The 27,604-nt window shown below is 41.4% G+C and overlaps 1 protein-coding gene across 1 annotated transcript in view; it reads left to right on the top strand.

Annotated features, from left to right (window-relative positions):
* The window catches only part of LOC102309614 (partitioning defective 3 homolog B), a gene marked incomplete at its 3' end in the record, with an annotated part of 144,079 nt that overhangs the window by 30,083 nt on the left and 86,392 nt on the right, over window positions 1–27,604 (top strand). The window contains 2 exon segments of the mRNA XM_005925930.3: window positions 16,941–17,094; window positions 25,724–25,818. Of these exon segments, the coding sequence (XP_005925992.2) occupies window positions 16,941–17,094; window positions 25,724–25,818 (249 nt within the window).

The raw sequence follows: 27,604 nt of genomic DNA, 5'->3' as shown, positions 1-27,604 counted from the left end.
CATGCATTCATGCACACACGTGCACACTGACACACACATCATCAGCTCCCTGAGTAGGCGGCACATAATTTTCGTCACTCACCTCAAGTAGGTGGAGGTAAGACAGGATGATGGAGCAGCGGCAGAAGGAAATAAAGGAGTAACTGTCATCAGCATGAGAAACACATCCAAAGCTTATGAGAGGTCAGAGGTATTAACGCCGACTTTTTCTCGGCTTTTGCAAGTTGAAATTAATTGAATTTTCGTGCTCATTAGGTGTTTTACATTCCTTGTTCAGATAAGTACGTTGAAGTATTAATTTCAGTGTCAAAAACATCTAATGCACAGTCCCCCACCTCTGCTTTCTTGAAGATCTAGCCTATTGGACCAGCTTCTTCTAGTTAATCCCAGCTCGGTTGCCAAGCACGAGATAATGTTGAATATTTTTAAATAAAGAATGATGACATGGAACATCTTTATTTTTGGCTGACGGCACTGAGCAGATGCTGCAGAGAAGATCTGGTCATCTTGCATGCTGTTGCTATGAGACTGGTCACACATATTTGCAACCTGTGCTTGCTGCTAAAATTGTGCCCGACGCTGTATCTCACACTGTCAGATGCATCCAATAGAACCACAATCCAATGGGGAAAAATGAACAAATCGCTGCTTTGTGAACTTGGCCACTGCGAGTAAGGTCTTGTAAACGGTGAGGTTCTACATGAGGTGCCTTTGTTGGGAGTCTAAAGCTTTTAACAAGGAAATTTTCTAAAACCTTTGTCGAGTTGAGAGAAACACTGGAAAACTATTTTAAAGGAAGCAAAATATCTTTGTTAAGTTTAGCATAAATTGCTCTTGAGTGCTGGATTATTAGCAAATGTCCTTGACAGCAAATTGATAGCAGATGAAGCTGGGTTTTTATCGTGTGTATACAAAGAAGTCTAGCTTTAAACCTTTAAACAAACCTTCAAACTTCAATCTTTCTTTTCTTATCGTGGATTAGCTCCGCATGGGAAGAGAAGACAGAGCTGGACTTTGCATAAAATCACTGTTGCGGTAACAATCGAGTTAATGATTTTTATTAACACTGTATTTGTCACGGGTTGCCGGGGCAAGCCGTGTGAATTTAACAAAGGACCCAAGATGCGGATATGCAGTGAAGTGAGAGGGCTTTGACACAAAACTCGAGTGATAACAAACAAAAGGAGAGTGTGGCGAGAAACCGAACTTAGACATAAACTACACTGGAAAAACTAAAACCTAAACACCAAACCTGAACACGAGAGAAAGCAACTTGCAGGGAGAATTCACAGGATGACGGCAGGAGATTCACACACACGAAAACGCCAAATAACACAGACGAACCAGCAACGAGGACGAGGTAGCACACACACTATAAATACATACGCCAGGAATCGGGGGATGGGAAACAGGAAGGGAACACACCTGGAAGACATAACAGCTGACGAGGCAGGGGAAACGTAAACAGAACACACTGACATAAGACAGAGACCTTCACAATAAAACAGGAACTTACACATGCAAGGACACGGACTAAGAAACGCGGACTTAACACAGGAATACATGGGCAGAACCGAATAAACACTAAACAGAGGAAGAACAGAGCCAAAATCACAAAACGCTGGGTCAAAAGGACCCAGGATCATGACAGTATTGCACAGTTGTTTTATTAAGAGTCAACATGTAAAGTTATTTTTCTATGTGCAGTATAGAAAACATAAGTGCACGATGCTAAAGTGGACAAAGAGAAACTTTGCAGCAGTGTGACTGTGTCAGCTCAATAACCAGCACAGGTATATCACGTATATATGGTCAGCTGACTTTGGTATGTGAAGCTTTGAGTGTGACTGTATCAGAAATTGCATTTTACATGAGCCTGGATTATGCTCTGCTTAGACAGTTTACCTTTTGCTGTGTATTTATATTTGTTTCACACTAACAACATTAGGAGTAACATTAGACTTTGGTCCCATCAAACTCCTGCTGAGCCAACCTGTCGATTGGTTGAAGAGCAGTTGACCCAGGATTATCTCGACTACAGCTACATTATCTGTCCTTTTGTTTGTCCGTCCCTGTGGTTTGGCAAAACAAAAAACTATTGAAAGGAGTTAAAACATTGAATGGGATGGCGTTGTCTTCAGAATCAGACTCAGAATACTTTATTACTCCCTAAGAAAATGATGTGGGTTACAGCTGCTCCAAGACAGTAACAGTAACAGACTAAACTGTTTAAACGATACAATATGTTACAGATTTACAATAATGCACTAATATATACAAATACTCCTGCAAGCCTTTTACTAGTCTTCAAACTGGTCACAGTTTTGCAACAATGAACAGGTGCACTTGAGTTAATGCTCATGGTCTAACAGCAATAACTGTGAAGCACTTCAGCTCATGTCATCAGTATCATCAGTTTCGCTCTGGCCCGTTAGATACAGGCAGCATATTTATATGTAACTCCATATTGTTTTACATGCAATACACTCCCAGTTTCACATACATCACAGTTTAATAGCTTAAAAAAAGATGGTACAAATTGATGTGGTGTTTACTACTTTCTATCAGTCAAAAGTAGTAAATCCTCCAGAGAAAAATAATGTATGGTACTTTAAAATGTACATATATGACCGACATTGTTAGAATTACAGCTAATCAGCGTATCATTGTTTTTGTGTCTGCCGGCAGTCAGAGATGATTATTTTGACAATATGTGATGATTTGATATTCATTCGATTGTTTGCTGTTGTTGTTCAGCATCATCAACGACACCCAGAAAAAATTACCAAAAACAATCCATGTAAAACATTTTGTGATAGTTTGATTGTCACAACTGGACCAATAGGGACGCTCTTTCATTCTGCTTTAGGGTGGGTCAAATAACCTTTATGTCATTCATGTGAAATGTTGACTGGAACTGATGAAAGCAATGACAGACATATGAAGGACCACACCATCAGTCCTACATTATATAGTACGATATAGCAACCTTCCAGCAAAACACGTCAAAGGGGTTTTAACAAGTTCAACAAAGTTAAAGTCGTTTGTGTTTGAAATGTACAAAATAAAAGAATACGAGCAGTCTGTCAGTTTGCATATGTTTGAAGAAAGCATCATTAACATAAATCATTACATCTCATTTTCCACTTTGAGATGTATGGAAGCCCGTTTCCGCCACTAAAAAAACAAAAAAAACAAAAACAAAAGGATCCATAACTCAAAATTTTGAGTTATTATCTCGAAATTTCGAGTTTCTTTCTCGAAATTTCGACATATTAACTCAAAATTTTGATTTATTAACTCGAAATTTCGAGATAATAACTCGAAATTTCGAGTTATGGATACTAGCTTTTTTTTTTTATTTAGTGGCAGAAATGGGCTTCCATAGAGATGGCTAAAATGTGTACGAGCAGGTTTAGATCTACTCCGTAATTCTTGTGTGTTTTTTCTGTGTGTATCTGCATCAGTATATGTGCGCACAGCACAGATCACGGTTCAGGGCTGTCAGCTTCCAGTGATTACCTCTTAGAGTTTTGACCTACAAATCCCTGAGGAAAGACCACCAAACACTGTGTGTGTGTGTGGTGTGTGTGTGTGTGTGGTGTGTGTGTGTGTGTGTGTGTGTGTGTGTGTGTGCAAAAACGTGATGCACACACATGTGTGTGTAGCCTAATCACTCACATCTCACACATCCAGCAAATCCTACTTCAAAAGCCTCTCATACATTCATTGTATGTGGAGATCCGACTGAATGAGATAAGATGCTGGGGGAGGAGAGGATGAAGGATAGACAGCTGGATAAATGAGCCGTCAGAGGCTGAAGGTGCTGTGAACTAAACCTTGGCATTGATTTAAAGATTGACAACTTTTTAAGGCTGTATGCACAGCGCTTCAGCTTTGACATCATTACACATTTTCTTCAACAAGACCATAGCTCCATGTGCAAACCAAGGTCTATAAAAAAGGTGTTCTGGATGGAAAATACCAAAGTCCTTTGTTTTGTATTGAGATTTTTTGGGAGTCAGCTTTTTCCCCCCTTTTTGATCTTTCTGCATATAATAATAAAGACCCTGATGTTAATTTATCTCATCTAAAAACACAAAAACTGCAGAAAAATGCTGGTTAAATTTAACTTTGAGTGTAGCCTGCTGTGGAGAGAAAGGAACGGGGCTCTGTTGTGGTTTTTCCTCATTTTTGGTCATATACATTTTAGGGCTCCACAAACAGATATTTGATAGTCGACTAGTCACCGATTATTTTTGCGATTAGTCGACTAGATCAGATCATCATCCATTGGACGTAAAACGTACAGCTTATTGCACCAGCATGCATCTGCTCTTATATAACTATCATTAGCTTACAGCTTAAGTGTTTAAGGTCTGTGCTAACTAAAAATAAAGACAAGATGATAGTTTATCCATCCGGCCGGGGCGCGGGGGCAACACCCTAAGCAGAGAAGCCCAGACCTCCCTCTCGCCAGGCATCCTTGAAACACCTCAGCTGGCTCCTTTCATGTGGAGCAGCAGCTGCTCTACTCTGAGCCCCTCCCGGATGGCTCGAACTTCTCACCCTATCTCTAAGGGAGAGGTCAGCCACCCTTCGGAGGAAGCTCATTTCTGCCGCTTGTATCCGCGATCTCGTTCTTTCGGTCCTACCCACAGCTCGTGGCCATAGGTGAGGGTAGAGATCGTAGATCAACCGGTAAATTGAGAGCTTCGCTTTTACACTCAGCTCCTCTTCACCACAACGGAACGATCTGTCTGTCGATCTCCGGCTCGCTTCTCCTATCACTCGCGAACAAGACCCCGACATACTTAAACTCCTCCACTTGGGGCAGGAACTCATCCCCGACCCGGAGTTTATTAAACTTTTAATAAAATTTGCAGATTGTTCAGTGGAGTTTAATAAACTCAGCCGTCTGCTCCTTGCTTCTAAAATATAACAGGAACTCGAAGTATATTCTTCGAGCATCTCACACTTCTGATAATCAGCTGTCTGCTTGACGTTTATTCAGCTGTGTAAAAACTATAACTTTAATCTCAGCCAAACCGATTTACTCAGGAACAAATAAAACACTAAAAAAAGCCAAACAATAACATTTTTAATGATATATCTAAGTGACTTATAATCATGTTTAACCTGAGTAGCGAAGACGGCGGTGGGTTTGAAAACGATTTGCCGGGAGTCCGGTGTTCTCACGGCTCTAGTGAGCCTTAACCCCGGCTAGCTATCGAGCTAGTGGGTAACAGACGTCTCCGAAAACGTCGGAGCGCTTTTGAAAATATGTGGTGTCTTGATAAACTGAGCAGATATTTGAGGTTTACACAGCTACATTCTCGCCTGAAAATATGTTAAAAGTTTATTTTGTGACCCAGAAAGAATAATAAGAGTAATATTAAAGCTGCCGCCATTGTTGGAAACTGGAATTAGCTGAGCCGTGCTATGATTCTGGGATCGGCTGGGCCACAAAGGATACACCCAACCCATCCTTCAAATCTGGGGAAAAGTAGGACGCATTTGTCGGCTGAATTTGCAGAAGTCTTTGAATTTGGAAAGCCTTCGTCACGTCGCTGTAACGTAATCGGCCTTCAAATGCGGCCTCCGAAGGATGCGGCCTGAATTTGGACACAGCTACGATACCGGAGTTGCTTCTTCTTCTTCAGGGTTTAACAGCAGCTGGCAACTTTGTACATGCAGTGCTGCCATCTTCTGTTTCAGTCCGTCATTACACTCTTAAATCCTACTACTTATTCCTGCGTCTTTCAGGATCTTACAAGGCTTTAAACGACGCGTCAACTATTAAATTTGTCGTCGACGATTTTGATAGACGACGTAATCGTGACTAGTGGACTGTGCCAAACATGGTGGTGTAGCATCATCCAGTACAGCCACAGTGGTACTGGTACATTCACAAACTGGATGGAATAATGAAGGAGGAGGACTACGTCCAATTTCCTCATCTTCACCTCAAATCAACAGCTAGATGCTGACTGTGTGTTTCAGCAGGACAATGATCCCAAACCTGGATAAAAACTGGTTTTGGAATGGATTAAGCTTCTGGAATGGCCCTACTGAAGATCTGTAGATTATACTGAAAAGTCCATGCTGGGGAAACCCGCCTATTTAAATAAATTCTGTTTCAGCCACTGGTGAGAAGAGTGGTCAAACTTCCATCCAGAATTATGCCAGGAACGTGTTGATGCCTACCAAGAATCTGGTCAAGGTGCAACCAAATATTAGTGGGGTATTTTTGGTCCCATGTGGATTAAACAAAATCCAAAATAAATTCTTAATTTGTGCACTCAGTTCTTGTTTTTTAAATCATTAATAATGCATGCTGTATAATTCTTCCACTCTGGAAAATGAACAGTTCAAAGAAATCATTAAAAACCCTAATTGCCCATCGACCATTCAAGCCGATGATGAGTGCATATAAACTTCTGACCACAACTGTGTATACTTGTCTAAAGATTAATGATATTAAACATAGCCAGAGTTCCAAATAATGAGATCAGGAAATGGGCGAGTAGTCCATGTGATCCACAAGCTCAGGCTCTAAAGTGCTGGCTTCAGACAATGCACGTTTGGCTCTGCACACTGTATCATTTAGAGCTAATATCCGTAATAAGGTCATCACAGGCACACAGCTCTGGCTGTGAAGACAGAAACCCCTCCCAGCCTCCTGTTCAGACCTTTTCTTTACAAGGGGAGGGCAGACAGAAGAAAGCTGGTTTGAAAGGAAGGTGATGGGAACTAAAATAGCTGGTTTCAGACTCTGGGTGAATTGTTGTTCCAGCATAAGAATAATTAGAGTGTCTCTTAAATTGTAAATCATACTAAGCTACTGTAGTGGAGTACCAGGTACTGGTTGGTTGGTGCAGGACCAGCTTGAAAACACTTGTCCAGAATATTCGAATCGGCGCGATCATTATCAGTTAATAACACAGATTTGATGATTTCCCTCATTTTCATTCAGCGGGTGCCTAAGCAGTTATCACTGGTTACAGGCTCTTCTGGCTTATGAGTGCTGTTTTTTAGACAGCTACTGGTAGATCACTGAGAATATGGCCAGTACAGAATGTGTCCATCTGTGCCAGTGTGTCTCCATAATGCTGTTCCATATGGCCAATCGTGGTCTACACACAGCCTCGGGGAGATGGTGGTAGATGGTTTACACACACACACACACACACACACACACACACACACACACACACACACACACACACACACACACACACACACACACACACACACACATTCTTTTTCATGCACAAACATAAATGCATATATGTGGGGATACAAACAGTCATGCACGCAAATATGAATGCAGAGGCGTACACACACCATCTGTAGGACAGAAGTTTTCATTATATTTTGGCGTTGTGACAGACACTGCGGTTCAAAAAGTCACCGAACAGTTGCGCTGCTTTACTTGCGACAGTTTGAATTTTTCTGCTTTCTCTGTCGTTAGATAACTCTGTATGTCAGCTATAATATGTTTCCGTGTGCGTTGTTGTCTGGCTGTCTAACAGTTGAAACTGTGTGTCTGTGGACCCCCTTTGTCTTTGTGTCTGAGTTCTTTCTTCGCAGTATTTCTGCCTCCCATTCATCTTTTCCTTCCTGTCTGTTTTGTCTGGATTTCTCATGCTCTGCTGAGAGGCAAGGTGACTGGAGATCAATAGAGGAAGAGAACTCACATGCGCACGAAACTACACAAATACACACCTACACACCGCTGAAACTGCTGAGCAGTGGAATTTCATTCATCTATATTCTCCGTACAGACACAACCCCATCCTAATTATCGATTAGCACATCAACGGATCGATTGTAGCAGAGAGGTCATACTCAGTTTGTCCGTCTGTGTGTGCGTATAAATATTTTTGTCCCTGTCCTTTGGCATTTATGCGTAAGGTTAGCATTTACATCCTTTGGGAGCGAATGTTTTCTCATCCGTGTTCTGTTGTTAATGTTTGACTCATTTTTTAAAGCATGCAAGAGAATAAAAAACGCACGGTAGGGGACAAAAGCGAACCCTTAGGAATAAAACAGTCAGATTAAACAGAGTATCGAGACTGAGAGAGCGAGCGCGGGTGTATCAGATTCATGTGTTAATCGATAAGCTCTTTGTTGCTGTGTGGGGATATCCAATAGAGCAGAGTGCTGGAACATGATGATTTACATCAGCCGATTTGTAAGGAGCCACTATAACTCAGAACATCACAGCGGATCTTACAACTGTTAAAACATTTAATATTCTCAAAATAAGACCTTAAAAGTATCGACTGGTTGTCAGATGTCTCGCATGTTTTTTCCTGACCTTTTATGTGGTCAAATAAATACAGTAACATCATAAATAACTGTCAGATGTGTAAAATGCTTTGAATATGGGTCTAATGTTACAGTGGAGGGTTTTTTTTAGTGTGAGTTGGATGTTCCTCCAGTACACTGGTTTGTTGCTCCGGCGTGAAACAGGAAATAAATCAGCATCGCACACCTTTACTTACATTCTTGAGCCTCAACCAAAACACAAACACAGAAAAGCTAAACCTACATGTCACGTGACATAGAACAGCCATAACTTACTCCTCCAGGTACACATTTGGGCAGAAATGTAGCTCTGTGGTTAAAACACTCGAGAAACAGTGTGGTGAGCTTCAAACACAACAATGAAATCCACGCTTGGCTATTCCCTTCTGCTTTACATCAAAGTGAAGTCCGGTTTTTGGGTTATTTGATTGGTGAAGTGTCCACATACCCCAGGTGGAGCAGTTCGGGGGTCTCGGGGTCTCGTTCGCGAGCTGTGGATACAAGCGGCAGAAATGAGTTTCCTTCGATGAGTGGACACCTGAGTTCTTGAATGCGATGACTCGACTACGAGACGATGTAGGGTTTTTAAAATTGGTACCATAGGTGCATCTAGCAGGAGGCTGAGTGTTGGCACTGTCAGCCTACTGTGAACATAGAAAAGAGTCACATAGAGTCAAAAATGACACATTATGTGTAAAAATACCATTATAAGCAGGTCAGTAAGTCATAATTGGCATTTCTAGTTTTTTCCTAAACTTTGGTTTCTAATTCTGATGAGATTAAAAGACAAGCACACACTTAAATCTACGGTAAACTCAGAGAACCATGTCAGAGGGGAGAGCGGCTCAGCTGAAGAAAGAAGCCGTGGAAAAACAGTGTAAAATGAAAGGAGGCAGGGAGGAGAGAAGTGGGAAGCAAAGGAGGGAAGGCAAAGTGATGCCAGAGGGCGAAACGGGGCTGAGCAGGAATATCTGCTGATGAAAGAAGAAAGGCCAACTTGTAGCCTGGAACAGAAGAGCTGACCGGCCTCAGGGTTCATTCAAATTCTCTTTGTAATCTGCAAAATTTATGCACGAATATTTTTATGGTCAGTACATAGAAACTCGCTCCACTTTAAAAGTATTATTTCTCCAGAGCGTTGTTCCTCAAGCTTAGCTTTAATCTGCTGCTCGAGTGACCGTAGCTGCCCACAGCAGCAAACCAGATGTTTGTGGTTGGTGCATCACAATTATGTCACATGTTTTTAAACTTTGGCACTACACCTAAATAACTTAAAGAGCAGGGAGTGAAATAACAGATAAAACAGGATCGCAAGCTTGTAAAGTTGTCTGGTAGTTTTAAAATGTGATGAAGGGTTTGTGTTTTCCTCTGCTTCTGGGTCATGTCTTTACTTATCTCTTTTTTGTTGAAGTAGTAGACTCATAAATGACACAAAAGCAGTGTGTGTGTGTGTGTGTGTGTGTGTGTGTGTGTGTGTGTGTGTGTGTGTGGGGCTTGGAAGGTGCAGTTTTGTTTGAGCGTGACTAGGTGGTGCTGTCAGTCTATCCTCTGTCAGTGTGTGTGTGCTTGTTTGTGTGTCTTTCTTCTGTGGTGTCAGAATAAAAGCTCTGTGAATTTTGGGCCTGGCACACTTACTTATTATCCTCAATTTTATTTGGTTCATCTGAGTTTATTATTCACATTTTTAAGAAAGGCATCATGAAAAGCAGTAAATTAGCATATTTGCAAAAAGAAAAATGGAAAATTGTTATTTGTCGATCTTGTTTTTCCTTAATCTTCGTTTCTATGTGTATCACACCCAAAGCCATCTCCAAAACCAGCCTATAAAACAATCAGTAAAACAACATCCATAAACTATTCATGAAATACTCACAGTTGTGGTCATGTATGACTCTTCTGATGCAGCTGTGATGGAGTGGTCATTGCTACGGATATTGCTGACTGGATAAGATGCCAAAGTACGCACACAGACACACAAATACACACTTCATCATCATGGATTTTTTTATGGTAAGTGGTTGTGAGTGGAAATCAAAGGTCAGTGGTGTGCGGATAGCTTAAGCGTGTTTAAAGATTGTTTTGTTTGGTTGTGAAAGTGAGAGTCCACATACTGTTTGCGAGCCGTGGATGTACTCGTGCATTTTTCCTGATTGAGGCGTTTTATCGATCCACACCAAACCAATCAATCGGGCTTTAATCGAGCCGATTAAAAAGCATATCATGCGGAAAAAGATGGTAATGGAGGTGTGTGTGTGTGTGTGTGTGCATGTGCACCGACGCCAGTTCTGGACTGCTATTAATTTACCCATATCAGTTTCATTCACTTCATAACAGAGGCGGCTCTGCACTCACTCACATTAGGAAGTGCTGAGCAGTGTAAACATGGTGCATCATGTAAAACACTGAAGTGAAGTTACTTTATTAGTGAAAGTGATTCACATGGTTAGATTTTATTTAGTCAGTGATTACTGTTGTTTGCTAAACCGGTAATAATAACAGAGGGTCGTTCACCTGTAAACTGTGAAAGTATTAATTAAAAATAAAAGACCTAAATTTACACGTCTTTTATTATGAAAAGACATGGTGCCAAAAATTGGATGTTCAGTATGTAGATCAGAATGAATCATGGAAACATGCAAAGGCTTACGATTAAATGTGACGTGTAAGTCTTGTCACCTGCCTCTAAAAAAGAACAAAGTATAAGAAAGTATTTTTGAATTAAGACTCAGACAATTAAAAGACATTTCTACATGATGCTGTCAGCAACACGATCAAAGTAAAATGTGTTTGACAGAAGAAGAAAGAAATAAACAAAATTTTACTGCCATTGTCTTCTTTGAGTTTAGACGTTGAAGGTTAAATGTTATATATAATTACACGATTGAGATGAAGAGTCGCAGAGAGAAAAATTACAGTTCGTGGTAATAAAATATTACACGAATCATCAGGTTTTGAGTCAAATTTTGACCCAAGTTGTTCAATATTTTTCAGATGTGTGACAGGGAATCAGTTTTCAAATTTCCTCTAAATAAAATGTGTGTGCTCGGCGGGTGACGGGTGAGCAGGGCTGGGATTGGCAGCGTGTAACTTTTCATTTTGCTTACACGTCATTGCATTTGACACAGTGACTCTCTGACAGTCTCCAGTTGCAGGTTTGCTTTTTGCTCTCTGACATCCTGAAGGTTTTTACAGTACCACACATCTGTCAGTCTGCCTCGTTATTATCTTTATAAGTCTCTCTCGTCTCCGTCTCTCACGTTCTCTGTGCCCATTTGTCTTTTTCGGTGCTTTCGCTCGGTGCGGTCTCACCTTTCCGTCTCTCTCATCCCGCTCTTCCTCCCATGCTCAGGCTGTGGTGTCATTTTGTTTGGCAGGTCTTTGAGTTCCCTGTTGAACAGAACAGAAGCAGAGTCCTCCCATATCTGCTCCGCTTGCCTTTCTTTTCTTCCCCCCTCAGCTTTTTAAGAGACTTGGCAAGGCTCTGTTGAATTTGTCTACACATTTTTCTTCCAGTCATCCTTTCAGATGTTCTTTTTTTAACGATCTCTGCCACGGCTCTGTTTTCATCTGGAAGCTATTAGTCTTGCTCTTAAGCAGTTTTCTGGTGAGGAATGTGAGCTCTTTTTGTTACGTTGTGCCAACACAGACATGGCTGGAAGTAATATCTTTTTAACTGTCTGTCAGTTTGTCCCGTCCTCTTAAACATGTTGGAGGGATTTCTCTTACTCGACACTAATATTGATTCTTACATCCAGAAAGTTAAATGTTCTTCTGATGGTACATTTCTTTGATATGTGTCAAGCAGGTACTTTGTATCCATATTGTAGAAGTTCAGAATGAAAAGAAAAACTGGAACAGTGTCCAAAATAAAAGTAACATCCCTTTCATCACATTTAGTGGGTTTTTTTCATCTTCCAGTTGATTGGTACCCTAAACCAGCGGTCCCAAACCCCCGGGCCACGGCCTCGTACCGGTCCGTGAGTCGTTTGGTACCGGGCCGCGAGAGTGGAGGCTCGGGTGTGAAATTTTTGGTTTTCAGGGTTTTTATTGTTCACTCGGTTTCCCTGGGTCTTTTCCGTGTTGTAGTCGTGCGTCTTATTTTGAAAGAAATGTTTATGTGTTACCATAGCGACCTGAGAGCATTAAGGGGCAGAGAGGAGGACGTTACTCTGTGTTGTTGGTGCATTTCTGGAGGACGCTGCTAATAAAGTTACACAATTACACAGTGAATTCACGTTTATTATAATCTTTACAAAATCCCACAGTTTTTGTCTTGGTCGTATCGTTTTATTTTGTTGTATTTATCCGCGACACCTTAAAGGCCCGTCCGTGAAATATTGTCTGACATTAAACCGGTCCGTGGAGCACAAAAGGTTGGGGACCTCTGCCGTAAGCGATCGGCGTGAGTAATGGGTTGAACAATTATATTCTCTTCCACTAGAGGGCAGTGCAACTACCTGCTCTAATTAAATGGGTTGCCAGCTGCTAGTAAACAGAAGAAGACGAAGAAGAAATTACATAATAGTCACGCTGTGAGACGACACAGCGCGTAATAGCAATAGATAAATATTTGAAAAGAAAAAGTAGTCAGTCTGGTCCTGGAGAAAACTCTGACCCAGGTGAAGGCCCAGCGTGAGTAGTGGTCAGAATAAAGCAAACGGGGTATACTGGGGACAAACCGAGCCAATTCTACTATGTCTGGTTTGGGGAAAAGTATCAATATGCTTTTTGTCACATTTTTGGTTGGTGGTGTGCCGTGTGATTTTTCTAATGTGAAATATGTGCCGTGGCACCAAAAGGTTGGGAATGACCTGGGGAAAAGGATTACAATGTCAACAGAAATATGGCAAAAAACGAAGATCTGTTACGAGAGGAAAAATTGAGTAAGACAAAGAGAGAAATCTGTGTTAGACAGATGGAAGTGGGGAATGTGACAGAACATGAATGTGTGAAAGACGGAGAGGCCTGGATTGTGCTGAATAGCTGGTGAGATTTGCTGGGAAGATGGCAAGAAAGGTGCGATATTGTGTAACTTGATACTATTTGGCTCTTCCAGGAGAAAAAGCAAAAGTATGTACAGATATGGGAAAAAGAAAGTACACCCTCTTTAAATGATAGGAAATAAAACTATTTAAAATGATTTAATTATGATGAACTAAAAATCCGACAGGTTATAATTTGTTTAACAAAAACGAAGCCAAAGTGTAGAAACATGCGCTAATAATCAAATGCGCTGGATTAACTGATCATCAATAAGTCATGCCGCCTCTATAAAAGCAGGCGTTTTGGCAGTTTGCTGATTGGGAGCAAAGATCCAGGTGATGAGAGCCAGTTGTTGCTGCTCATCAACCCAGGAATGTCTATTTCCAAACTGTCTGAATTTAATTGGTCTGCAGTAAGAATGCGGATTCACAACATTGAAGACAGAGGCCGGTCTTCCCAGGAGTGAACGTCCCAGCAAATTCAGCCCGAGGTCAGACTGTGAAAAGCTCGGAAAACCTACAGAAAACAAAACGACTATCTCAGCTGTGTTCAAGTTCATGACAGTCCAAACAGACTGGGAGAGAAAATCTCTTCTCTCTAAAGACAACATGACAAGACCTGATCTGAGCAAACCGCAAGACTTCTGGAGCAAGAAGTTGACCAAAGGGGAGATCAGGATTTGCACAACACATCACTTTGCACCACAGGACCTGAACCCGTCTGTATACTAAAGTATTGTAGAGCTAAACATGAAGCTGTCTGACAGCTAAAGCTTGGGAATAATTGGGCAATGCAGCAGGACAATGATCCCAGGAGCAGTTGTGAATCTGCACATCTATGGCTGAAAAAGAAAAGAATGAAGTTAGTGTAATGACCCAGTCAAAGTCCAGACCTCAACCCATTGAAATGCTGTGGTGGGTCTGTGTTACTAAGCAGAGTGGGCCAAATTTCCACCACAGTAATGTCACAGACTGATAAAGTCATACAGGAAATGAGCGCTTCCAGTTACTTCTGCTAAAAATGGTTCCACAAACTGTTTAGTTCCCAGGTGTATGTAGTTTTCCACTTACTGCTTCTGCATCTTGACTTAGTATTTGTTAAAATTCATCTCAAGTCGTATTCACTGCATTTAAAGACGCGTTAAAGGCTGAATCATTTCTTATTACGCCCCCATCTGTGTTTTTATTGTTGTAGCTTCAGGTTGAGCAGCAGACGTAGAAGTGTATCTTTACACTTCTACGTCTTCTACGATTGAGTTGACAGCAACCTCCTAAGACCCGAACTCTTCCACGGCAGCATTTTTGATTTCTCTTTGATATTTGGGCTGATTGGGACCCAATGAATGTAAAAACAAAGAATGACCAGATTTTTTTTTTTTACCTGATTTTTGTTTCTTAGGAAAAATCAGAGCCACATATGAGGATATTTGTTTAAAATTCCGATAGAACAGTGGCAGCATAATGTCCTTGTAAGTGGATATCAGGCCCTTGTAGAACAAAATTGAGTATTTTGGTCTAAATAACCCAAAATGTGATGTCCACATATGTGGACGCCAGGTCCTAGGAGGTAAAATAATAGCATCCCAACAAATGTTAACACCGACCTCTCCACAAACAGTGAGCCCAGGGAGAACACTGAGGTGTCTTTGAATTACTGTGAGACTAAAAACAGGTGGATACTCAGGCAGGTCCTTAAGTCCTGTCACACTAAGGCTACGTTCACACTGCAGGTCTTGATGCTCAATTCCGATTTTTTGATCAAATCCGATTTTTTTGTCTCCTCGTTCACACTACAAATAAAATGCCACAGCAAACGCGCTCTAGTGTGAACGCTCAAAGCGGCCCGCATGCGCAAAAGAAGATGTCACACACAACGCGCTCTGTTTAGACCAAGAACAAACAGTACTGTTTGACTGATGGCCGTTAATATAAAGACTTCGGACTTTACGTTTCCCAATTTTTGCTTTAAGTTATTTTGTTATTTACATAATAATGTAAATAACCTAATAATGATCCTTATTGCTGTTTAAGAGAGGAGCGGTGCTTCAAAGGATAGCTGCAGATTTCTGTCAGAATCTGCAGATTATACAGTACAAATAAAATGTTTACATTGTCTTCCCAACAGTTTCACTGACATCTACACTGGATGGCCAGGAAGCGTTCGCGATGTCTTCTCGGGCGCTGATAATTGGCTTCAGTCTTGTGCCGGTGACGTAAAAGGCGGATTTAATGCGACTTGACCGTTCAAACAGCAGTCGCTTTCTAAAACATCGGATATGTATCGGATTCAGTACCACATACGAAAGTGACCCAGATCGGATTTGAAAATATCGGATTTGCGCCGTTCACACTGTCATAGCATGATCGGATATGGGTCGCATAGGGTCAAAAAAATCGGATTTGATGCGCTTTTGCCTGCAGTGTGAACGTAGCCTAAGCCTCTTCTACAGAAAGCTGACAATTTGTCACTAGCTGACAGTCCAGGCTCCAGTTGCGTAGGTGACACCTCTAATGTATTTACCAACCACTTACATGTCAGTCTGCAGTGTCACTCACTCCTATTAGTTGTCACTTTAATTGCTTCCCTCAAAGCTGAGAGTTTAACTGTGGACCTGGTACTTATTTTACTTGTTGCTAGCCTCTTCCTGTGTGCCTGTTGTATATGAGAAAGTTATAATAATGAGGTTCTGGAGTGTTGTATTAATTACAATTGTGAATTGCTGCCAGCTAACGCAGCGTCCCAATCATAAAGGGTGAAAGGTGGGGTCTGCTAGCAACACACAGTGGAAAGGGCTGTACACAGTGATGTTATGATTGTGGAATTACAGTAACTTTTAGTAAAACTTTACATCAAAATATATCGCCAAAGAACCCAGATATACAGAAATACACTGGTAGATTATTGTTCCACTGATCCAGGTCCATGAAAAAAGATTGCACTGAGGGAACATAGTAGCATCTGCCTGAGTAAGAGACAGCAAACAAATCCTAGTTGTTGTTGTGTCCACTGTCACATGAAGCCTCTGGCTTTGCTGGCAAAGTCTCCTTTCTTTACTCTTAGCCACTATGGACACGATGCACATAAACACACACACGCACACAGGGCTATTCAGCCTGTGCGTGGAGGCCCCTAGAACACAGTGTGGACGAGCTCTGTGCAACGTTAGGCTAAACACAGACTCGGTGCAGTGCTCAATAGACAGGGATCCCACTATATAACCCAGCTAGAGTTAGCACAGTGCGCACACATGCACAGAGGACATTAATGGAGTCAGTGGTTAATCAGTAGGACACGCTCTGTCACAGGCATGCTGGGCTCGTTGGATGTCCTCTATAGCGTGCTCATCCACAAGGTAACACATGTTGAGTGCTTGTGCATGCAGTAAACCAAACAGAGCTTCTATTGTTTCTGGTTTATTTAAAGAAGCCAGCAGGCTGTTTATGGATTAATGGTGAAGTATGAGCACTGTTGATATCCATATGTTGGTTGTTATCTCTTAAACCTGCTTTGTTTTCTACAATAGGTAGTAAAAAACTTGTGATATTATGTCCTAAAGCTTTACTCTGCTGCAGTTATTGTTTAAATGTGAAAATACCAAAAGCAGAAAAACCTAACCTGCTGCATTTTGTGTGTTTTCCTGTAAGCTGATGGCGGTTTATGAGGAACATGAAGCCCAGCAGAGGAGCACGGCTAACACAAGCCTGGCCCCGAGTCCTGACCACTACCAGTCTGAGCTCTCGGTTTTCCAGCCAATCATGGGAGGAGAGATTGAAGTCAATTCCTCAGCACTCAAGTCCAGTGAGTAATATTTGTGTTTCCGTCTAAAGCAGAAATGTGTTCTGAGCAAACAGGCCAGTGTGTCGGTGCTCACATCAGCCATAATGGACTAAAGTAAGCAGGGAACCACCTGCGTGTGAAAGACTGCAGCTGCTAATATAACTCCTGATCTACACACTGATTCCTCTTCACAGCTATATTAATGCACTTAAGGAGCAATTAATGTGGACTAAGTTGGCAATTATATTTAAGCATGAGGCAGCTTACACTGACAAGTGGTTACTGTTGCAATCACTGTTTGAAAAGAGCGTAACCCATGTTTTTGTAGCTCATCTTCACAGCATGAGTGAGTCTATTTATAAAAACATGTCCAGCTGTCTTTGTGAGAACCCGTTTGAGTTTTAGACCATTACAGCAACTGCATTTTTTCATTTTTCAAACTCCTTTGAGTTCAGATTTTGTTTCAGGGTTTAGGTAACAACTAGGTCAGGGTGAAATTGAGGCTTTGACTCTTATTTCTGATGGATAAATGTAGGAGTTTGAGGTTCCCACAAACATACGGACACAGAGTGGAGCAGCCGGCAACAAAGAACAACTTCCAAACAGCCTCACCTGCACCTACCGCTGCCCCCACCAGCACAGCCACCGAGTTTGAAGTAGTGGTTTTGATATAGGCAAAGAAAAGCTACACAGATTATCTCAGATTATCCAGAATATGTGAAATGAAGACATCATTTGACCCCCACAGCAGATTGTCTGCGAACCCCAGCTTACACCAATAAAACTTAGTGAAGCTTTCTAATTGTCACCGAAGAAGCCGAAGGTGTCCTGAGCTCTCAATGACCAAAATCAGTCAATATCTTCTTTCATTTAAATAAGAGACCTGAGCTGTTCACATTCTGGGAAGCAGGAAAAACTAACTGCATGACTGCTTAGCTAGCTAGCTAACGGTGTGCTGTAAAAAAGACTGGTGTGAGTAACTCAGAGAACAGCTCCAGTGCTGCTGCGCTCTTGTATGGATTTAAAAAAAGTAAGAATCCTGATCATAAGTCACATGAAATATTAGTTTTACAGTCAAATTTTAAATCCAGTAAAACTTACTGGAAAATAACCACATGCTGTCATTAAAGAGTCACAAATTTTGGGAGTAATGTTTGACAAGTCAGTTGTTTTGGGATTTGCGTTACATGATCTTAGAGCGAATATTAACCCTTTAAAGCCGGTCGGAGCGGGCACGCTCCGTTTTGCGTAACTATTTTTAACACCCTGTAGAACTAACCGGTAAGCTAGCGCAATAATTTTTTTGCATATGAAACCGAGGAGTTGTACTTACATCTTATGCCATCAGCTTGTCCTCGGTCACGTTTCCTTCCACATATAGCTTTGCAAAAACTGCATAAAAAGCACTTGCAGCAACAAAAACATAATATTCCAGAAACACGCTTTGCCGATCCGATCAGCTGTTTGTAACACTTCCTACGTCCATCAGCGAACTATCGCATGTCCGCCATGACCTGCCCGAAACCGGAAGTGACGTCATTTTGCGGAAATGTAGTTTTTTACCATCAGGGCCTTCTGAGCCTATACTGGTGTTTTTAAAAGTTATGTTTGACTTTATGACTTTCTGTGTCGTTTCTGGGATGCTTAGGAACTCATATTGCACTGCTGGAAATAGTTTATTTGATGCATCAATTTGCATTATTTATTTTCATTTTTCCTGCAGTATATAAAATTGGTGTATTTCAAAAATAAAACTATGAAGACACTTAAAATAAATTTCCTGTGGTGGGAAACTATTTTGTGCAACTTTTTTGTATTTACAGTTTTGAGGGATAAGCCTCTTAAATTTCTCTAACTAGAAATATATGTTAAAAAAACAAAAACGATTTTCACATTTTTTTGTAGTTTATTGCACTTTTTTGCAATTTATGTAATTACTATGCACTTAATGCATACATATTATTAAAATTTGGGCTGTAATGGTTGTATTGATGTATAGCAACTTGAAATGCTCCCAAAAATGGCTCCACAGCATGTAAAAATATAATATAAGCTCTGGCGGACTTGGTTCTATGGTAGGTCTTAAAGGGTTAAAATGTAATACTTCTGTTTATTATTTGTGTATTTAAACAGTTTATCTTCAATTTATTACAAAGTACTTCATAAAGTGTCTACAAAGATATTTATTTAAGGTGTAATTTCTGGTGAGTGAGGCAGACTTTTTCATGGTGTCACAAAACCCAAAGCAAATGTGAGGAACCATTTCGCCCTGACAGACTGTGAGAGGTCAGTGTATTCTCAGTGTTGTTCAATATTCCATTTCAAAGGATTCTCCTGACAGGAACAAAAAGTCCTTCAGGAAGCTCGTTGCCTTTTAGCTGCAGCCTGCAGGTCAGTGCATAAACAGGTGAGTGAAAAGAAACAAGTCTCATCCTCCACCAAATTACAAAGGAACTCATGCAGTCGATGGTTTGAAGAAAGAATCTGTAATTTTAAAATATAAAACGTGTTTATGAGGTTCAGAGTCCTGTTCTGCACACGAGGAATGAATTCCAGCAAAGACAAAGAACAGGACCTGATAGTCAGGACAGATAAAAAAAATAAAAACATGATGGTGGCAGTGACGGAGCTGAGATGGAGACACAGGAAGAGCAGTGTAGAAACTGATGTCTGTCTGGTCAGTGTTACCTGCCCGACCTGTCTGCACGACTCTCTCTTTGCATCACTTTCCTCCTTCCTGTGTCTTTCTCGCCTTGTCTCACTGTCTCTGTCTTATTTCAAGTCCTCGTTCTTGTTTAGGAGCAGTACTGTACATGTGAGTATAAAGCTGTCACAGTCACTTTGATTCTGCTTTGAAACAATGAAACTGTGCACCTTATGGACAGTGTCTGCTAACTTTTAGCAAAAGCAAATGTTAACATTTCTAAATGTTTTGGCAAAATGTCTCTAAAACAGTGTGACAGTGAGATATTTCTGCATTCATTGACCTCACTCTTCTCTCTGCAGCTTAAAGGACACGTCATAAACACATTGTTTTGTTTGGTAGCAGGTCATCGCACTTCTTTAGACTGAATTTCACACAATCGCTGCCACTAGTTTTATTTCGAACAGTAATACAAGAATTGACATTTCGGCTTGTAGGATATGACCTTCCTTACTCGTAAAGCAGGACTTCACTGTATGATCCAGACGCTGTTAAGACAGGAAGTTTAGTCTGTTTCAGTATGGTCGCCTGTCAGCAGAGATTAGCTGTAGTGTGTGACTGTCACGGGAGATTAGAGGTAACAGAGCTCTGCAGACTATCACTGTCAGCGGGAGAAGGTCAGACTTAGGCCTCTATCACCGTCTGAGCTTTGGGCTCTGAGTTAAGTCACTTGTCTCTCTCTTACACGTTTCCTCGTGTTCTGGTTTTACTTTCCTGGATTTTTCTTTTCTTTATTTGTCTCACTTAGTAATTGACACATTTCATTCTGTGAAACGAGGGACTCAGGAATATCGAGGCTGATGAGCCCACACTGCTTAAAATCAGGAATCAAAGTGCTAAAATTCCTCAACTAGGATACATAATCAGCATTAGAACGGATCAGGAAAGGTTTCCCATAAGAGTCAAAAACCACTGATTGTAGTGTTTTCTGTAAGTGGCACACTTACCTTGATTCCAAGGTTTTTCCTGCATTTCAAAAATTTGACATGTACTAAAGAGGTTTTAGCTTCCAAACCAAAGGTAAATCACTGGGACTTTAGTGAGGATATCTTTAAATCAAATAGTCAAAAATAACATGAAAATACCCAAACCTTTATAAACTCTAAACTCTGCGTGGACCAAAGATGCTCGAGTGTGTGCTCACCTCCCCGAGGCTCATTTTAAACCAGGAAAAAACCAGGATGGAATAACTCCTATTATCGACCTAATTCTACATACATGATATAATCACTGTCTGCTGTTGGTACAGTGAGTATAGTTTTCTTATCTCACCCTTTATACACAAACATGCTAATAATGTATGTGTAACTGTCCTGGAAGTCTTTTAAACCAGTAACATACATACATCCACATCCATTCACCCATCCATCCATCCATCCATCCATCCATCCATTCAGCTGTCCGTCATCCATCTGTCTCCATCCTATCCATCCTCCATCCTCATGTCCATCTCCATTCGTCCGTCCATTCAGTGTCATCCATCTCCATCCATCATCCCAGTCACAACTTCATCACCGATCACTCATCCATCCACCATCTCACTCCATCCATATCATCCATCCATATTCCATCCATCCATCCATCCACATTCCTATCCATCCATCCTCCATCCATCCTTCAGCTGTCCGTATCATGTCTCTCACATTCGCTGCCCTCACCATCACCCCATCCATCCATCATCCATCCATCCATCAGTCCCATCCTTGTCCACTCCATCCATCCGTCCGTATCCATCTCGCTGTCCGTCATCTGTATTCCATCCTCATTCACTGTCATCATCCATCCATCCATCCATTCAGCTCCGTCATCCATCCTAACCATCCACCATCCATTCTACCCGTTCAGCCATTCCATCCTCCATCCATCCATTCAGCTCATATCATCATCCATCCTCATCACCTCATCCATCTCCATCACCATCACATCCATCCATCCATCCATCCATTCAGCTGTCCGTCATCCATCTGTCCATCCTCCATCTATCCATTCAGCCGTCATCCATCCATGTCATCCATTCAGCCGCCATCCATCCATCCATCCATCCATACCATTCAGCCGTCATCCATCCCATCCATCCATCCATCCATCCATCCATTCAGCTGTCCGTCATCCATCTGTCCATCCTCCATCTCATCCATTCAGCGTCATCCATCCATCCATCATCCATGTCATCCATCCATCCGTCCGTCTCGATACTGCCTCCGTCCATCATCCTTCATCCTCCATTCCATCATTCAACTGTCATTCCATCTGCCTCTCCTCCATCCATCCATCCATTCAGCGTCATCAATCCATTCAGCCGCCATCCATCCATCCATCCATCCATCCATCCATTCAGCTGTCCGTCATCCATCTGTCCATCCTCCATCTATCCATTCAGCCGTCATCCATCCATCCATCATCCATTTGTCCATCCATCCATCCGTCCGTTCGTCTGTCTGTCTGTCCGTCCGTCCATCTATTCAGCCGTCATCCATCCATTCAGCTGTCATCCATCCATTCAGCCGTCATCCATCCGTCCGTCCGTCCATCCGTCCATCTGCCCGTCCGTCCATTCGTCCATCCATCCATCCATCCTCTTACTCCTATCTAATAACTAACAACATTTAACCTCCTAAGACCTGAACTCTTTTGTGGCATGCATCTTTAATTTCTCTTTGCGTGATGAATGTAAAAACAAAGAATTATCTTTTTACCTGATTTTGCTCTACAAGGGTCTGATATCCACATATGAGGTAGTTCGTTTTAAATTCCGATAGAACAGTGGCAGTATGATGTCCTCGTAAGTGGATATCAGACCCTTGTAGAGCAAAATTTTGTATTGTGGTCTAGACAATCCAAAATGTGATGTCCACATATGTGGACGCCAGGCCCTAGGAGGTTAAGCACGTTGATTATATTTAGATGAGAAACATTCAGTGTAAGATCCACTCTCATAATCATGCTGTCATCATTACACACCAGAGTTTGTCAGGAAGTGGACGTTAGTGACGATGACTAGAAAATCTAGAATTCTCTTTAAATTAGAATATCTTTTGGAATATGCCACATATCTTATTTTAACCAATTTTATTGTTTTATTTTTCAGTATTTACAGTATAGTCGTATTTTGTTTTTTATATATATTTATATATTTTCTTTTCTTTCTGTTTCTCTGCCCTCATTTTCACCACTTCTGTCCTCCATCCATTATCCCTCTTTCATTGCTTCCTTTGAGGAGATGAATTCATTGAAGCTTTGATGTAATCCATATCCCCCACCCCGTCTTAAGAGCACCAAGGGTCCATTTTGTGATGATCAATAAATGACCCTACAAATACCATTTGGCATGTTTTCTGAGTAGTGCGACCATATAGAGTTCCCTCCACCCTCACCACCACCTTACTATAGTATTCCCTATTGAACTGTAGACACTATCATGACAGTGTTCTTAATGTATGTATGGATTGATGGTCCCCATGAGCGGGAGGGGTAGAGTTAAGGTCTGGGAGTATACCACACATGTCATAGTAATGCCACTGCTAATAAATCTCAGTAATTGGCTTTAGGTTTGCAGTTCTTTCTTCCAATTTCAGGTTTTCTCCGTTCTGCACAAAGCAAAGGACGCTGTGTTTCATTTATCCGTTTCTGTTAAGTGATTATTTTATGTGAAGGGGTGATGAGATGCACAGACGAAAACACTATCATATATCAGCTTCTTGCACAAACAAATGTGCAGATCAACCATCTATGCATGAACATCAGTGTATACATTAACGTGTCGCACATTAGAGCTCTGTGATGTTCTGGTTGCAGATACATCACACATTCAGTGTCGCCACGTCCTTCCTCACCGGGGGAGCGTGGCGGTTCAATCCCTACAAACTTTGCTTTATGTTAACAAAATTAATTTGTAATTAGATTTACAAATGGTATATGGCAAATATACATTTCCCACTCCATCATAGCACATGACCACTGGTCTTCTTTGCTCCCATTGGTTGTTGCATCAAAGTTGAGGGTCGTTAAACCCAATGCCAGCTCTTATATTTACTTGGATGGTTTTCACGAATTTGCTAAATATGGCTCGTGTTCCACAGAGTACATCCCACTTAAGTAAATTTTCAACCACCTGTTCGATGACTTGTTAATGCAATTACCTTATGAGCCTCTGTGCAAACCAAGCTTTAGAATGGGAGAAGAAAAGGGATTTAAGTGGCTTTGACCTAGCATAGCTGTTAGGTTGGTCTCAGTGTTTCATGCACTGCTGATCTGCTGGGGTCTTTCTGCACAGCCATCTTTAGTGTCTTCACGGTTTGAGCTGATAGGAACAGAACAGTAGCTCAATTAACCACTTTTTAGAACCCAGGTATGCAGAAGAGCATTTCTAAAAGTACAACATCTTAAACCAGGAGTGGGCAACTCCAGGCCTCGAGGGCCGGTGTCCCTGCAGGTTTTAGATGTGTCCTTGAACAAACACAGCTGATTTAAATGGCTAAATTAGCTCCTCAACATGTCCTGAAGTTCTCCAGAGGCCTGGTAACGAACTAATCATGTGATTCAGGGGTGTTGACCCAAGGTGAGATCTAAAACCTGCAGGATCACCTCGTCTAACGCCCTCGAGGCCTGGAATTGCCCACCCCTGTCTTAAACCTTAAGCGATGGCTACTGCACCAGAAGACCACACCGGGCGCCACACCTGCCAGCTACGAGCAGGAACTGAGGCTGCTATTCGCACGGCCTCACCAAAACTAGATTCTAGAAGATTTCAGAAACTGTTCTGGGTCTAATGAGACTTCATTTCTTAATATTTTGATGGTAAGGTCAGAATTTGGTGTAAATGACATCAAGCTGTTCAGGGTGGTGGTGTAACGGTGTGGGTCTGTGGCACTCTTTAGGACCCATAATGCTAATTAAGCGTCATTTAAATTCCACACATGTCCATCTCTTTATGATCACAGTGGACCTTACTGTCATGGCTGCTTCCAGAGGATAACACACCATGCCACAAAGCTCAAATCATCTCTAGCTGGGCTCTATCATGAGTTCACTGTACTCTAATGGTCTCCAGTCACCAGATCTCAATCCAATAGAGCACCTTAGGGATGCGGCGTAACGGCTGTTTCCCGCCACAGCTGCGTGATGCTGTCATATCAATATGGACCAAAATCTCTGAGGGTTTTCCAGCACCTTGTTGAATCCATACCATGAAGGAAGCATCCACCTGCTCCTAGCAGGGTGAACTTTTAAAGTTGTCCAGTGAGTGTCAATTTATGGCTATTTAAACAAACCTATTTGTAAATCTACAAAGTTGGACTTTACACACTAAACAATCCCAATCTAAAACCACAGACTTGTAAAATGTGTCTTATATTACAGTGTAGCTGCTGTAGCTGTACATTTAAAATTAACACATTAAATCTCAGGAAAATGTCCCAGCTGTGACCAGAACGTAACATTTATGTGTGTTTCCGTGTGCGTTTCTATTTTTCTGTGATAAACCTCTCGCCTGTCTGGCTCTGGAGCCAGGCGCTGTCTGTTATTTTGGACTGACAGACAGAGAAGCTACCAGAGGAGCAGAGTCAATGTGGCTTCAGACCAACTGTTGTGTGGTTAGTTGGTGGTTAGATTCATGCTATGTGCTTTTTCCTGAACACAGCTCATGCAAAGATAGAAATGAGGGAAAAGTTGTTGATTTACGGGCTGCTGAACATCTTCAAACATTTTGAGTAATTAATTAGTGTGCACTGCATAAACGAACACACATTTCTGCACTCGTGTATGTATAACCATGACTTTGGACAGCAGATCTTCTCACTTTCAAACTCGTCTTGATTTTGCATCATGTTGCAGATAACACGTATATGTCTCTGTTAGTGTACGCTCATCAACTTACAATTAATGTTTAAGTATCTGCGCATTAAGTCTGTGGCTGACTGGATGCTGTCCTCTGTATGCTTATTATAGACACACCCCTGCTGGTGCGAAGCAGCAGTGATTCTGCCCTCAGACCCCAACCAGCAGAGTCTGAGCCCTCCTTCAAGGAAGACAACACTTTGATGGTAAGACCCTAAGGCCACTGGAGAAAAAAAGAGAGAACAACACACAGCACACAGAAACACACTTAAAGACCTAAAACTAAAATATAAAAATACTGTAATACTTACATTTCAAGGATTTTTCTGGTATGTATTAAAACAATACGTATATGTTCATATATATATGCACAGGAGTAGGTCTTGGCTGGTCTATCTGTGAATCAGCAGAATGGCCCTGAGCCACACCTGTGGTGTACGAGGCTAAACGATCAGTGCTTGGTCGGTGCAATAATGCTCTCCAAAGTTTTCCTCAAGCTTCAGCAGTTCAAGTTAAGTGTGGTTAGTCCAGATGTTCCTCTATTATGGAAATACACATAATGGCTGAGCATACATTTACTGTTGTTAGCTGGATATTTACGGTCTTCTTCTTCCTAATTCCTCAACAGCTCGAAAAGAACTGTGATATATTGTGTTAAACAGGCACCGGCTGACTCCTGTATGACACCGCGTACCACGGCATATTTATTAAAGTCGAACTGATTGGTATCATTAGGTTTTTCCAAAGTTATACTATCTTTTTAAAATGTGTTTGAATAGCTTTTGTAAGTTATTGATTTACTCTAATGTCTCATCATGGGCACTGTGAGCTTCCTTCTAATGCTGTTGTAAAAGGGAGAAACGATGAGATATTTATGCCCTTGTGGCTTTTGTTGTAGCAGCAGTCCAGGGACAAATGCTAAATTTACCCCACTGCTCATAAAGCTCATAAAGAGTATAGCATTCAACGTTTATACGAGCATGCAAACGTCTAATGTTGATGCTGCCGGGGTCATCGGATAAGGAAAATTCATAATTTCTTTTCTAGTTGGAAGCATAAATGAAAGTAGTGGGAATACTTTACAGCTGGCCTGGTCTGCTGTTATTATTATGAATGTCTGGCCTTTTACAGGGAGTGCAGAATTATTAGGCAAATGAGTATTTTGTCCACATCATCCTCTTCATGCATGTTGTCTTACTCTAAGCTGTATAGGCTCGAAAGCCTACTCAGCACAACTCCTGAAACATCATACAATTTCATAAAGTGTTCTCTGTTTGATGTGCGCTGCTCGCTGACGTTTGTCAATGTTAAACAGACACGTACAAACGTTTCATGAACCGGCAAGCTCAGGTTCCTGTGGGTGAATCAGTGTTGTTGCGATAGTGATGTGATAGATGGTGTGGTGTAGTGCCATGTAGTTGCGTGTGTGTCGTGGTCGTCGTGTGTCGCATCGATGTGTGTGTGTGTGTGGGTCGTGTGGCTGTGTGTGTGTGTGTCGCTGTGTGTGTGTGTGTGTGTGTGTGTCGTGTGTGAATTAAGGTTTTGGCTGCAATGCGAGACGTCAAATTTAGTGTCAAGCACCATTTGACTGTTAATTTCTATACTTTTGCAATGACAAAACATCCTCTTGTCAACTCTTTCTTCACTACAATCCGCTAATTTTCAAAAATGTAGTAACATCCTCTTCATTCACTCTTTCCAATCATGGGAAGAGCAAATTATCCTCCATTTACATAAATGTCCGCCTTAAAACTATACGCATCGGAATAGAAATACAGTGTTATTTGTTCTTACTCCCTCTATTCATCATTTTCAATATTAATAATCGCTATTCTACTCAATATCATTCAATAAAATAGGTTCATCATTTAAGGGCCAACACACTCTTTCTTTTCATTTTTTGTCTCTCTCTCGTTCCCGGTATTTTCCACCTTCTACACACTTTTTTTTTTTTTTTTTTTAAAAATTTTTAAAATTTTGACCCAGTTTGTT

This window comes from Haplochromis burtoni, unplaced genomic scaffold (genome assembly GCF_018398535.1).
Source record: "Haplochromis burtoni strain Fernald_Lab_line unplaced genomic scaffold, NCSU_Asbu1 Contig_74, whole genome shotgun sequence".
Taxonomy (NCBI): domain Eukaryota; kingdom Metazoa; phylum Chordata; class Actinopteri; order Cichliformes; family Cichlidae; genus Haplochromis; species Haplochromis burtoni.
The sequence above is the reverse complement of the archived record's forward strand: the minus strand, read 5'-3'. Positions and strand labels throughout refer to the sequence as shown.